The sequence below is a fragment of the Falco rusticolus genome, chromosome 17, assembly GCF_015220075.1.
Source record: "Falco rusticolus isolate bFalRus1 chromosome 17, bFalRus1.pri, whole genome shotgun sequence".
NCBI lineage: Eukaryota > Metazoa > Chordata > Aves > Falconiformes > Falconidae > Falco > Falco rusticolus.
In genome coordinates, this window is record NC_051203.1 from 6,050,643 (window position 1) to 6,064,465 (window position 13,823).

A 13,823-nucleotide genomic window follows, 5' to 3' on the forward strand; every position below is an offset into this window, starting at 1 on the left:
TCCTGAGGAGAGCCACACATTGCCCGAGGTGGGAGTTACATTGCCAAGTTTGCATGAGGTTTATTTCTATTATTCTCTTTAAGACTCAGCCGAATCTAGTTTAACCTACAAAACGTGATGTTTTCCTGGTGCATTAAATCCTCAGGCAAGTTGCAGCTGGCATGAGCTCTGGTGAGCATTTGTCTGCACCCATCCTTCAAAGATCTTATTTCAGCTTGGAGCTCTTGTCCAGGCTTTCATCACACAAAGTTGAAGGCCACCTAAGACCCTGCAGCCCTCCCTGCACAGGCCAATTGGTTCAAGGGCATGAGCCGAACATCTTTAGAAGCCCTCACTTGCTATTTGTGGTTTGGACTCTGGATGTTTCAAGAGCGGCCAGGCTAAATTTAGGGGCCCAAGATAAGCATATCAGCCTCTGCCACCCAACACCAAGGGCACCGGGAACATGGACAGCGGCCAAGACTCAAAGCAGCCACAGCACCAACAATCAAATATCAAAGCAGCAATTCCTGATTTGGTCACACAGGAAGAAAATCAATGTCGCGCTTAGAAATGACTTGAACATCACAGTATTTTCTCTAAACTGGCAGTGAGTAGAAATACCATGTCAAAACAAACACAGTCCTGCAATCACCTCAAGTCTCCCTTGGGACCTGAGAGTGCATTTTCCCGAAACGGTGCAGCTGGGACAGTGATGGAGTTTGCAGGGTGTCAGCACTGCCCGCGGGCCATGCCCAGAAGCCACAGTGAGACGGCGTGCAGCCGTGCCAGGACACACGCACGTCTGTCATGGTGCAACAGCATCCCGCTGACAGGCACATCAGCCTAAAGTGTCACTGAGGGTGGCCCTTTATAAAGGTGATATCCCTATCTGTAAAGAAAGGAATTAAATCTGTGTTCATGGTAAAGTATGCCGGGTCTGCGAAATTAACATTTTAATGTCTATGTGATAAAGGAGAGCAAGGGGCGGTGGCGGGAGGAAAACGCCCTGCTTTAACAAAGATTTGATGACGGGTTGAAAAAAGCCAAATATTACTCAAAAGAGAAAAAATAGAAGCGGTATCCCAATTTCTGCCAAGTGCTTTAGAGTCTCTGAGCTGCACGCACAAACCTGCCTGAGCCTCAGCCCTGCCCCGGAACGCGCTCCCTCCAGGCAGCACAGGCTGCGGGCACGGCGGGGGCTCTCCAGCAGCCCCCCTCGGCTGCTCTGCCCGTTTGCTGTCAGAACAAGTCCCTTTCCATACCCATTTCCTCCAAGCGAGCTCCGGGGGCACAAAATGAAGCCACCCCCCTGCACAGAGCAGCACAGCGCCTAGCATCACCCCTTGAACAACGCGGCTTCAAAAAAACAAGCAATAGAGAAGGGACTTGTAGCAGGGGGACACATCCAGGAAAACTTGGGTGAAGCTGTTTCAGAATCAACAGGCTGCCCCCCTCCCCCCGGGGCGCCCTGTCTGCGGAGCGGGCATGCCGTGCCACCCAGCTCCCCTCTGCCAGAGCAGGAGTGTTTGGCAGCAGCAGGGCCAGGACCAGCTGAGATCAGAAAACGCTTCTCCACAGTCACTTCTTCCTGCCCTCCTCTCCCATCCCTCGCTCCCCGCCCTCAGGAAAAGGTTAAAAACAAGTTCTTAAGTTGCACACAGCAAAACAAACCCAGAAAAAGCTGCGAGTAGGAGTGAGGAGCAGCAGCACCCTGGAAGGGCAACAGGCGGCAAAGAGCAAACCCACGCGGACAGCAAAGCAGGGACGGATCCGGCAGCTCCTGCTGCCGCCGCAGCCCCCAGCCCTCCCGGGGACCACGCCAGCACCGCCCCACGCTTCACCTCACACAGGACACCCTAAATGGCACACGCAAAATTTTCTTTTATAAAAAGTTTAAGTTATGTCCAAAATACTCTGTATCGCAGTCCTTTCTTATCAGCTACTTTGTTTCACACAAAAACCCAACCCAAACAGACAATTGCCATCAAACACCACACCGGCAGGGCAAGCGCAGCGTTCGGCTCCATAGTCACCAGGCTGCCTCCGGCCACGCATCTCCTCGCACCAGGCAGAGCAAAGAGCACGATACCCTCCCAACGTGCTTGCAGCCAGTGCACAAAGGTTGACAGTTATTGCTCTACTGCAGTATCCTAACGCTAGTAACAAAAGACAACATCTGAAAAGAGCCTCTCTCCCTGCTGGCAACACAGACAAGACCACAGCAGAGGTAAGGTTAATGAGTTTTTGGTTTTTTGTTTGGTTTTTTTTTTTCTCCCAAGCCAAGGAATGAAATGGTTGCCCCATGACCATGACCCAAGTTAAAAGCAAAAGGGGGCAGGAAGAGGCAGAGTGGCTGTACTGGTCCAACCTGACCAAAGGGGGTTGAGTGCTTCTTATCAGAGGGAAAGTTGAGACAGAAGTAGGAAGGCAGAAAAAAACCCACAATCCATAAAGCAGAAGCAATGCCAGAGAGCTCCACTGCCATACCAGGTATGCCACTAAATTAAACCATCTTTATTTTAAAGCTGTGATAGGGGGGAAAAAAAATAATTCTTTACATAATTCTTTCTGACTGGTTACAGTAGGGGGGGGGGGGGTCTGAGAGGGACAACCACGGCATTGTGCCCACTTATATCAGAGCACGGTGCAGCCCCCGCACTGCAGATCAGGCTCTTGTCCCAGCAAACGCGATGTTCCGCCGGCTCAGGAGCTCTAGCGAGCAGATCCAGGGGCACACAAAGCTCCCGCAGTGCGTCCCCATCCCATGTACCACAGCCGGTACTGGTACTCCACAACAAAGATACCGGTGCCAAACCAAAGCTGGAACATAGCTTACACCTATTGCGCAAGATCGATGGCTGTGAATTTGCTGCTGCTCAGGGAGCTAGCGGATATTACGTGGGTTTTCTTCAGACCATATTCGCTTAAAAAGAAAGAACAAAACTCTTGCAAAACTCAAAGCAGGAACCACGGCAGCAAGGACCATTTTTCCCTGCAGAAAACAGCATTCAATATTGCATTGCAAACCTTCCTGTGCCTGCACGGCCCCCTGGAGCTGGGGTGGTCACAGCCCCGGTGGTGGGCTCAGCTCAGCCCCTGCTCCCTCATCTGCTCACAGGAGCAGGCAGAGATGAAAAAAATAAACCCTGCCTCTGCACAGCATTTTTGGAGCCATTTAGAGGTGGTACGCACTGCTGGGCCCCGCTGCCCAGCATCCCGGCGGCAGGCAGCTGCTTCGGGTCATGGAGCAGTGATGCCCTGGGGAGCACAGGACCTTTGCTGCACCCCCCCACACACGCACAGCAGCCCCCAGTCCCTGACCCGCTGCGAGCAATGGGACCCGGACTGCACATCCACGCGGACCCACGGACGTGCCAGCAGGAATAAGAGACAATGTTTAACCACCTGCACTGGGCTGCCTCTAATATTCTCCAAGTGAAACTTGACGCTGCTGAGCAAAGACACACCTCTTCCAGGGTGTTGTGCAAAGTTCAGCATTTTAACGTAGGACAGGAAATATGAAAAGAGCCGGGCAGAACCCAAACAGCACCGCCGGTTAGGCCGAGGCTCGCCAGCTCCAGCGGGGAAGCAGATCAAAGGGTTTGCTTCACTCATCCATCCACCCGTGATTTTCCAGTGCTTTGGAAGTTGCAGCTCCTTCGCTAACAGGTTTTAAAGGATTGGCATTGCTGTTTCCCCCTGGAGCAGCTCTGCAGAGGGATTTTTTCCCTCCCTTCTTCTCTCTCATGCTTTATTTCCTGACTCCACAGTAGGATGGGTCAGTTGCAAAAGATTCTCATTCCCTTTTTGGGATTGGTTTTGGCCTTCTGGTTTTATTCTGCGAGGGAGAATTTCAAACCGGGTAAGTATTAAAAGTGAATCTGTCTTTAAGGAAAAAATACTAAAAGCCATGTTTGAGTGTTTTGCATAGAAACTGTGCAGCGCTTGGACCAAACCATGTCTGAGCCTTTGTGTGGTCGCTGATACTGGAAAGTTGTTTCAAAAAAAAGATTGGAAACCAAACTGAGCAAGTAATATGCAGAAATACTTCCTGAGGGAGCAGGTGAGCCAAGGGGTCTGAGATGGAGAGGGGTCTGAGACGGAGAGGCTCTGAGCACTCCATTTTCCAGTGTATAGCAGAAGAATTTATAAACATGACTTCTACAGGTTGGATTGCAAGTTTTGAAGCATGCACTTAGTCCATGATTTTTATTACAAAACAGTCAGGGCGTTTATAAACGGTGTCCTGACTTGTGGAAAAAACTGCTGAAAGATTCGAGCACCGTCCCTGTGTCACTGCATTCAGTGAGGAGCTGCAGCTGCTCCTCAGCGCTGCTTTTTCCAGCAGATGGAAGAGACGTCCTGGTACGGGACACTTTGCACTTGCAGGCTCACTTAGCTTCCAATTAACTACTTACCCTGAAGGCATTAAAGGGATTTTTTTTTCGGGTTTTTTTTTTATTATTTTAGTTTTAAATAGCATTTGGATAAATTAAATTCCTGTGCCTTGGTCCCCAGAGATGCTGAAAGGGAAGCGGGTGATTGTCACTGGAGCAAGCACTGGAATTGGAGAGCAGATGGCATATCACCTGGCACGGATGGGATCCCACATTTTGATCACAGCACGGACAGAAGCCAAGCTCCAGAAAGTAAATGGCAAGCTGAGCACTCACACATGCGTGTTCATAGCAGTGCACACACAAACATGTGAAGGCCAATCTCACACCACAGGTACATACATTAATATATGCACACGTAATTGCCGTGGCACACATACCAGATAGGTGGTTACGTTCATGGGGATGCATCCTTGTGCTGTCTGGGGCTTCCACATGCACAGAAGTCCCTCTCCTACAGATGCACGCACTCTGTGTAGCACATAGAGGTTATTTGAACTTGCACGGTTATGTACACATACCCCCATACACACAGGCTCCCTCAGTGCACACACCCACCCTCATTCCACTGCAGTGATATACAGGCTCCTGCTCACCCTGCACGCACGCAACTCCAGCACAGACCGCATGGATAAAGAGCCAGACTGCCTTGGGTAACGCATTCACCAAAGGAAGAATTTTTCAGGCTCCCTTTGAAGCTTAAAAGGCTCCAAACATGCTCCAAAAACTCCAAACCACTTTTCTAAGGCAGGGACACATCACAGGGAGCACAGATGCTCTTGCTGCCCGGGGCGGGGAAGGGGGTTTCTGACATGTGGTGTTGGTGTGGCAGGTGGCGGAGCGGTGCCGGGAGCTGGGGGCAGCCTCTGCGCGGTACATCAGCGGCACCATGGAGGACATGGCCTTCGCCGAGCACGTGGTGAAGGAGGCAGAGACCTCGCTGGGTACGTTTACAGCCTGCTTGCTGCAAGCGACAGCAGAACATCACTTCTCACCTTGGCCATGCTGCTTTTTGCCATGCACCCACTAAAAAAAAAAAAACAACCAAAAAACAACACAGGAGACATGGAGATGGGGAAGATTTGTCCCCAGTTCTGCCCAGCTTCATCACTCCAGCTCAAACTGAACTGCGCTCCCGATTTCAGCGCTGTGCCCTCATAACATCCTGTAACAGTACCATAATCCTGGATTTCATCACCCCAAGCTACTGCGGTCTGAAACCGTCCATCAGGCCCCTTGCAGCCTCGCTATTGTGGGCATGGGTCACGGCTGCGGAAACATAGTGTCTCAGCTCTGCATGGAGCGCTCCCTCCCCCACCCCAGGCCCACAGACAGCCCAAGGGTGATTGCTCTTGTGCCATGGTGGTTTTGTATTGAGCCAAAAAACAAAACCACAGCAAAATTTTTACTGGCAGCCACCATCCGGACTATAGCCCTACTCCAGAGAAGACAGGCCACAGCTCTGACCCAAAAACCTGATTTCTTTCGATTATGTGTATTCTGCTCCCCGGAAAGGCTCCGTTTTGCTGGTTGCAGCCCTCTCCCGCCCAGCACTAACACCTGTTCCTCTGCTTGCAGGAGGCCTAGACATGCTGATTCTTAATCACGTTGGCACGTCGTACTTCGATTATTTTAACGGGGATGTTGGGCATGTACGAAAGCTCCTGGAGATCAACTTCCTCAGCTACGTGGCCATGACCGTGTCTGCGCTGCCCATGCTGAAGGAGAGCGAGGGCAGCATCGTAGTTGTTTCATCCATGGCAGGTGAGTGGGAAGTGAGGTGGGTGACATGGGGTTCAGTCAAAAGGCACCATGGGCTGATTTTCAGAAGTAGCATGCAGAGACACCAGGCATCCTAAAGGAGCTGTAACTGCTTAATACACTCAAAAAGAAAAAACAAACCACACACACGCGGGGAAAAAAAAAAAAAAAGAAAAAAAAAGGAAAAAAAAGAAAGAAACCATCGAGATCTTTTTTTTGTATTTTCTTGATGGAATTTGTTCTCTGATAGAATCCAATTGCGCCAGCTTGCTTTCTGACCAGCCCTGTAATTAAACCCCACACCCTGGTGTCAGGCTCATTATAGCAGCAGAGCTCATATACCCCCTATTTTATGGAGAAAAGTGGAAATGCAGTAATTTCTCACTGCGTTGGTTCTCTGACAATCTTGGTTTGGTAGGTCAAGTTCCTGCTAATATTTGTGGAGTGAGTTAGACTGATTCTATTCACAAAAACATGACTCTGTTTGAATAAATTTCCCTTCAGTCAGGAAACTAAATTACTAACAGATGTCCCCACTCACAGCTGGTATTTTAGTCTTCTGATGATCAGCTTAGCTCAGTGTCCAGAGACAAGAACTCAAACTTTGCTCCATCTCTCCCCTCTGAGGGTTTCATAGTTACTGCGGGTTGCTTGTACCCTGAGCAGAGACATGAGCCATGGGTGTTAAGGCCTTAAGACCTTAAAAGAGCCAGAGGCTGAGGGGAACATTTGTGGTGCTGCTGTTCAGGTGCCAGGATGATATTGCACCAACAGCAAAGTCCCTTTGGGGTAAAATACTTTATCTGACGATGGGCAAAACAGAGGTTCAGGCAGAGCAGCTTTCTGTGCTGTAACAGAACTTCACTCTGTGTCCAGGTAAAGTCGGGTTTCCCTTTACGGTCCCCTACTCTGCAACTAAGTTTGCCTTGGACGGATTTTTCAGCTCACTGAGGCAGGAATTCAGCATTCAGAGCGTTAATGTTTCCATCACGCTCTGCATCCTTGGCTTCATTGATACTGGTAAGATCAGTGCTGTTTGATCCGGCTGATCAGGAGCTGAGCATCACCTTCTCAGTTTCTAATCCCACCTTTCGCCTCCCTCTGCCACCAGCTCTCCCCTTTTACCTGCGCTGCTGCTTTCCCTCCAGCCCTGCTGTGGTGTGAGTGCATGCAAAAACCCTCCACTCTCTGGGGGGTCCACCTCTCTTCCACCAAAAAACAGTCTCAAAACTCACTTCTTTCCCCACGCTACATTAAACCAGCCACTGCATACCGGCCGGCACAGTGTAACGTTCCATGAGCCCGCATGGATGTGCCAGCCACCTCTCTCCCGTTAATCCCACCTATTGATGCGACAAGAAGGTACGGGGATGCGGCGTGGGCGGCTGGAAGCGTTCTGCGGGCGCTGGGCTCAACCCCACAAGCGACCCCCCCCCCCCCCCCCCAACCCCCGTACCGATACACCCGGTTTCCACAAGACATTTCCCCAGCCCCGCTTCTCCCCGCTTCCCCATGCGCACGCCGGCCTCCCTCCGCCCCGCCGCTGGCTCTTCACCCCCAGCCAGGCTGAGGACCAGCATCCCGGGGGGAGCAGGAACATTCCGGGGCGAGCAGGAACATGCATCCCGAGGGGGAGCAGAGCATCTCCCGGGCGGGGGGGGGGGGGAGCATCCCCGGCTGACGCCGTTCCGCTCCCGCGCAGAGAACGCGGTGCGCGCAGCCGCGCACCGGCTGCTGGTGCCGCCGGCGCCGCGGGAGGAGTGCGCGCTGGAGATCCTCAAGGGCGGAGCGCTGCGCCGCCGGGAGCTCTACTACCGCTACGGCTCCACGCGGCTCCCGCTGCTCCTGCGGGACTGGGCCGCCGAGCTGCTGGACTACCTGGTCAGGAGCCGCTACCGCCTGGACAGCGCGGAGAAGAATTAGCGCTGTCCCCCCCGCCCCCCCCCGGCACCGCCCGGCTTAACGGAGCGGCCCTCACCGGCGGCTCGGGAGGGTTCCCCGGTGCAACACCCTCCTCTGCCGGCGGGGACGGCGCTTGCAGCCGCCTCACCTCGCGCGGTGGGACGGGGTGTCCCGTGTGCCCCCCCCGCGCAGCCTCTGCTTGCGCTTTCGGAAGGAGGGGTGCACTTGGAAGCAGACGCGGCACCCCCGAGGGGGCGGCTCGGGGCGGGGGGGATCCCCTGCATCTGCAGCATCCCACCTGGTTAGACCCATTCCCTTCCCCACACTAGGGAAAACGTAGGCACAAACTACTCAGTCAATAAAATTTACTAACAGTTCTGTGTGTTCTGTGGGGGTTTTTTATCCCCGTTTTCTCCACTACCGAAAGCTGCTGCGAGTAACTCCACTTTGACAGGAAAGCCTTACAATAGTCCTTCATTATTTTAGGAATAACCGTCTTTTAGCCTATTTTTTTTTAATGGCTCAATTAAATGCAAATTTTACCCCCAGCAAAACTTCCCAAACTTGGTAGACAGTTTCTTACACAAACATCATAACTGGAAAATGCCTTCTAGATGCACAGAGCTGCTGAACTGCTACCCTAAGCCGAGCGCTCGGGCACCAGGAGCCACGCACACTGAGTGCCAAAGCAAAGGCCAAGCCCGCAGCGAGCCCTGCACTGCTTCCCCGACTGGCAGCACTGCCCTAGCTGATGCAGTTACATCTACCACGGTCCTGGCCATCCCAGCACCAATTACAAAACCTCCCCCAACCCTTCCCGCTGAAGCGCTCCTCGGGACGGTTTCCTCCTCACTTTCTAAAGAAAATCAGGAACCGGCATTTCTGTTCTCCTTACGCCAGGATCGCCTACACAAACCAGTGCACACAGAGTAGGTTTTGCCCTTTAAACTTTCTCTTTCAGAAAGTTATTTGCAAACCCGTTCACCATATGCCCAAGCAGATGCTGAGCAGTGTGACACTCAACCCTTACGAAAGCTAAAGATCTTTATTATTCACCTGCTTGGCTCTTTTACTGCCTTTTGCAATCGGTGGATTCCTCAAGACAAGAGTGCAACGTTTGAGGTATAAAACAAACCCAACAAACTCTCAGTGTTACACCAATGGCGATACCATGCAGGATAAGCCAAGAGTACCAGTAAGGTCTAAAACCACAAACTTTGCCAGCCCTGCTCTCTAGATTTTCACATTAACCTGTACCACAGTGATACTGCTGATCAATAAACCCTTGCAGCAGCCTGCGAGGAAGGGAAGCGTTGCCTCTGTTTGAGAAGTGGAATGGAGAGAGAGGGAAGGACATCCATCCCGTGGAGGTCTGCACTGAGGGGACGCAGGTGTCCCAGCCCCAAAGGCTGGCACTGAACAACACGCCCACCGCTCTATGGAGCTAGAAGCTTTTCAGTGCCTTAAGAAACCACACCTGAAAGTCCTGGCAGGACAAGGGTGCAAGGGACAGCCTAAAGTCCAAAGCGACACTCTCTGTTAGGTTAATGTTTGCTAAATCACAGGAAGCACAAAGAAAAGGTCCAACAGATACAGCAAACTTGTGCAAGATAAGAACCCGTGCAAAACTGCAATCACTCCCAGCCCCGTTCACCACCCACAGCCAGAGCCACGGAGCCTGTTGCTCCTGCCTGTACTGCTGCAGAGGGATGGGGCTGCTCCTGAAGTTTTTCATTCCCTTGCTGGGACTGGTACTGGCCTTTTATTTTTATTCAGCACCCGAGAATTTCAATGAAGGTAAGTCATTGGAAAAAGATGCTTTAAAACCACTGGCAGCAAGGCTGCTGCCAGAGCGGCAGTGTGTGCCCACGCAGGAGCGCGCAGGCCGTTTGAAGGGCCTTTCATAGCACAGCTGGAAAAGCCAAGGCACGGGGGGCAGGGGGCTGAGGGCTCGGAGGGGAGTTCAGGCAGCTCCTGGGACAAGGGGTCAGAGCACCCTGTGCTGCACGGGAAACCTCACAGGATTATACTGGATCTGCTGGGACACACGGTGTCTGATCCAGTAGATGATGCATTTTGGAAATTATTCAGCCTGGAGCAGAGAAGGCTCCGGGGAGAGCTTAGAGCAACTTGCAGTGCCTGAAGGGGCTGACAAGAAAGCTGGGGAGGGGCTTTTTACAAGAGCATGCAGCGACAGGACAAGGGGAATGGCTATAAACTGAAAGAGTGGAGATTTAGATTAGATATCAGGAAGAAATTCTTTGCTGTGAGGGTGACGAGGTGCTGGCACAGGGTGCCCAGAGCAGCTGTGGGTGCCCCATCCCTGGAAGGGTTCAAGGCCAGGTTGGACGGGGCTGGGAGCAACCTGGGCTGGTGGCAGGTGTCCCTGCCCATGGCAGGGGGTGGGAACCAGATGGTCTGTAAGGTCCCTTCCAACCCAAACCATTTGATGATTCTATGAAATACAGAATTTTCCACTTTAAACATTTAATACTTTTATTACCCAACTCTCGCCATTTCCTAAAGCTGCTCCCAGACCAGGCTGGGTGCAAAGCTCAAGCCTCACACGTGCTCCCCACCAAACCGGGATTAACAACCGGGCTCCGGTCAGGGTCTGCATGAGCAGCGCACACTGCAGCAGGGCAGTGGTGCTGCCTGCAGCTCCCTGCACCTGAAGGCGAGGGGCAAAGAGCTGCGGTACCTGCATGCGGGGTGATGGTGTGGGCTATGCCAGCTCTGAGCTCTGCATCCTCCTCTCCAGAGATGCTGCGGGGAAAACGAGTGATCGTGACCGGAGCCAGCAGTGGCATCGGGGAGCAGATGGCATATCACTTGGCACGCATGGAGGCCCACCTACTGCTCACGGCACGGACGGAGGCCAAGCTGCAGAAAGTAAATGGCAAGCAGAGTGTGCCAGGCTGGCAAAACACATTTGCAATCCAGAACCCCACAGGCAGGCAGAATGCAGATATTCACCTTGGCCCAGGCATGCAGAGATGCCAGATACCCTACAGATCCACCACAGCATTTCCCCAGCATGAGCCTGTTTGAACACACACAGAGCCCACTGCAACAAATTGCGTATTCAATGCTAACAGCATGGCATTTCTTTCTCCGCAGTCTTCAGCTATGAATTCTGCCACCACCAAAGACAACACTAGTCTGCCCAAGTCCTGGTCTGCTCAGCCCTTGCCCTTTCTTAAAGCCTGAACCGTTTTTGCATCCCGTATACAACAGAATCCAAATTAAGCAATCACATTCCTATTTATAAATATTAAATATTTGGCTCAGATGTGCCATCGTCTAAGTCTGCAGCCAGAAACATTTCTCTGAGCAATGTGCCTCCTCCCGTGAAGGGAGACGGGTTTCCAGTGGGACAGAGAGATGCACTGCCCATCTGCCCCAAGACAGCCTCAGCCTTCGTGGGATGGGGGGGTCTGCGGAGGGGAGTCCACTGCCAACACCGCTCTCGCTGTCACTGCAGGTTGTGGAGCGGTGCCTCCAGCTGGGCGCCGCGTCTGCCCGCTATGTGAGTGGCTCTATGGAGGACACCGCATTCCCCGAGGTGGTGGTGAGGGAGGCTGAGAACACCTGGGGTAGGTGGCGGGGAGCTGCCCCTCCTCACTCCCCAGCACACCCCGTGCTACGTTGTGGGGCCATCCTGGCCACCAAGAAGCTGCTTTGGTTTGAGATGCTGGTTGCCAATAGCAAACATGCTCTGCTTGCAGGAGGCCTCGATATGCTCATCCTAAATCACATCGGTTACTCCTACTTCAGCTACTTCAACGGGGATGTTGGGCATGTACGAAAGCTCCTGGAGATCAACTTCCTCAGCTACGTGGCCATGACCGTGTCTGCGCTGCCCATGCTGAAGGAGAGCGAGGGCAGCATCGTAGTTGTTTCATCCGTGGCAGGTGAGCACACAAGGCGCCAGGCGCTCCCCGCCCGCATCCCTTCCTCTGCCTGCAAGGGATCCCTGCTGCGGCTCTTCTTCAAAGACAGAATAAGGACCATAAGGCAGACAGCCACCCCGCTGGGAGTCAGGATCAGTGTAAGGTATCCCAGATGCACAGTTTGAGTCCTCTGGGCCATTTATATTCTATGCCCTGTCCTGCTAGTCTCTTTGCACCCACTAATCACCTTCGTGCATTGGAGTCAACGGTACACCACAGCAGGTTATTTTATGTGCGTGGCCACAGATTACACACACATTTGCTATACGTGGGTATGCACGCAGGAATACAAGAACAGAATCACCCACAACTGAAGGTACTTTATGCCACTGTATGCCATATGTTACATTTTAAACATTCCTGCATTTGTTTATTTCTCTCAAGCATTTGTGACAGCTTACTGTGTCACCCTAAATCACAATATTATAGTTACTTGAAGGGCAAGAGGAACAGAGAGCCATGCAGCTCGACACCTGCCCAGTACACAAACCCCAACTTTGTGTCCCTGCTCCAGGTAAAATTGGCTCCCCATTTGCTGCTCCCTACTCTGCAACAAAGTTCGCCTTAGATGGATTTTTCAGCTCCTTGCGACATGAATTCATCACAGACCAGGTCAATGTCTCCATCACACTCTGCATCCTGGGCTACATCGACACAGGTAAGCTTGGCATCACTGGGGCCTCGCAACTCCGTGCATTTCAGACAGGGCTGAGCCCACCAGCCACCCTCCGGCCCTGGGCTGCTCAGCACACTGCTTCCCACCGCTGCTGGACCCTCAGCCTGCAGTGGCTGGGCAATCGTGGAAACGGGACCTCCGCTCCTTAAAAGTGTGGCCCGAGACCTTTGACTCTGCTATCCTTGAAGTAAACCCAGGGGAGGTGGGGATTCCATCCAGTGTCGCTCAAGAGGTGAAAGGAATGGGAAGGATATCGCCATAATTGTTATTGAACTATTCTAAGCCTCGTTAAGTAGGTCTGGTCCCCAGAGTTTGTCAGAGGAAGCTACAGACACCCCGACTAGGCTGGTGGTGCCTGTGGCAGCCCCTCCATCTGACACTGCTCCTTCCCTCCCTGTCCTCCCATCCCTGCAGAGAACGCTGTCCGAGCAGTCTCGCACGCCATCCGGGGCACACCAGCGCCGAAGGAGGAGTGCGCGCTTGAGATCATCAAGAGCGGGACGCTGCGCCAGCGGGAGCTGCACTACCCGTCCTCAGCGGTGAGCAGCCTGCTCCTCCTTCATGCCATAGCCCCCGACTTCCTTGACTCCTTCATCAGGAGCAACTATAAGGTGGAAAACATCAAAAGAACATAGCTACCGGGGCAGCGAGCACGCCAGGACACCTTGTGCCAGGCACGAGGGAACTGGGTTTTAATCCAGCTATTCCAGCGCCCTTTTCCACATCACTGGGGCAGCCCCATGCTGATGCACCCTGGCAGCCTGAGACGGGATGCACCAGAAGACTACAACACACAGCATGAAAACATCCTTTTTAGTAACAAACTCTTGCAACTGGCTTTTTCCAACCAAGACGCACTTCAGAGAAGCTCCAGGTGGCAGGATCTGCTGCCAGTGTCCTGCTCACCAGCCGGAACCACTCCCCCATCGAAAGCCACGGCAGCAGTGGTGCTGAGCGCTGCAGGAGGCGAGCTGAGCCGTGGCCCAGAACAAGGATTAGGGCCAGCAGCACAAACCACCCAAAGCTACAAGAGGGCCTTTGAAACGGGGATTATTTTTTTTTTTTTGGTCATGTATCCCTTTCTAGGCTGGTCTTTGAAAAAAATAAATTCTGTATTATTTTACAAGATCTCTGCTTTTACTTACATTCCTC

General features: G+C 52.7%; 2 protein-coding genes across 3 annotated transcripts; both read left to right on the forward strand.

Moving 5' to 3' along the window:
- The first annotated feature begins 3,442 nt into the window (after positions 1-3,442).
- Positions 3,443-8,419, forward strand: HSD11B1 (hydroxysteroid 11-beta dehydrogenase 1). 2 transcript variants are annotated; one of them, XM_037410807.1, is made up of 6 exons: positions 3,443-3,844; positions 4,501-4,631; positions 5,212-5,323; positions 5,958-6,143; positions 7,017-7,160; positions 7,843-8,419. In XM_037410807.1, the coding sequence occupies exons 1-6, from the start codon at positions 3,757-3,759 to the stop codon at positions 8,061-8,063; spliced, it is 882 nt and encodes a 293-aa protein (XP_037266704.1). In that variant the 5' UTR covers positions 3,443-3,756; the 3' UTR covers positions 8,064-8,419. The 2 variants fall into 2 exon arrangements, with proteins under 2 accessions (XP_037266704.1, XP_037266705.1); XM_037410808.1 differs by lacking the exon at positions 7,843-8,419 and adding an exon at positions 7,252-7,718 and having other exon boundaries at positions 3,455-3,844.
- Positions 8,420-9,648: 1,229 nt separating this feature from the next.
- On the forward strand, positions 9,649-13,794 carry LOC119158489 (corticosteroid 11-beta-dehydrogenase isozyme 1-like). The gene is made up of 6 exons (XM_037410509.1): positions 9,649-9,839; positions 10,804-10,934; positions 11,527-11,638; positions 11,771-11,956; positions 12,510-12,653; positions 13,086-13,794. Exons 1-6 carry the CDS (start codon positions 9,752-9,754, stop codon positions 13,304-13,306), a joined length of 882 nt encoding a protein of 293 aa, XP_037266406.1. The 5' UTR covers positions 9,649-9,751; the 3' UTR covers positions 13,307-13,794.
- The last annotated feature ends 29 nt before the right edge of the window (positions 13,795-13,823 follow it).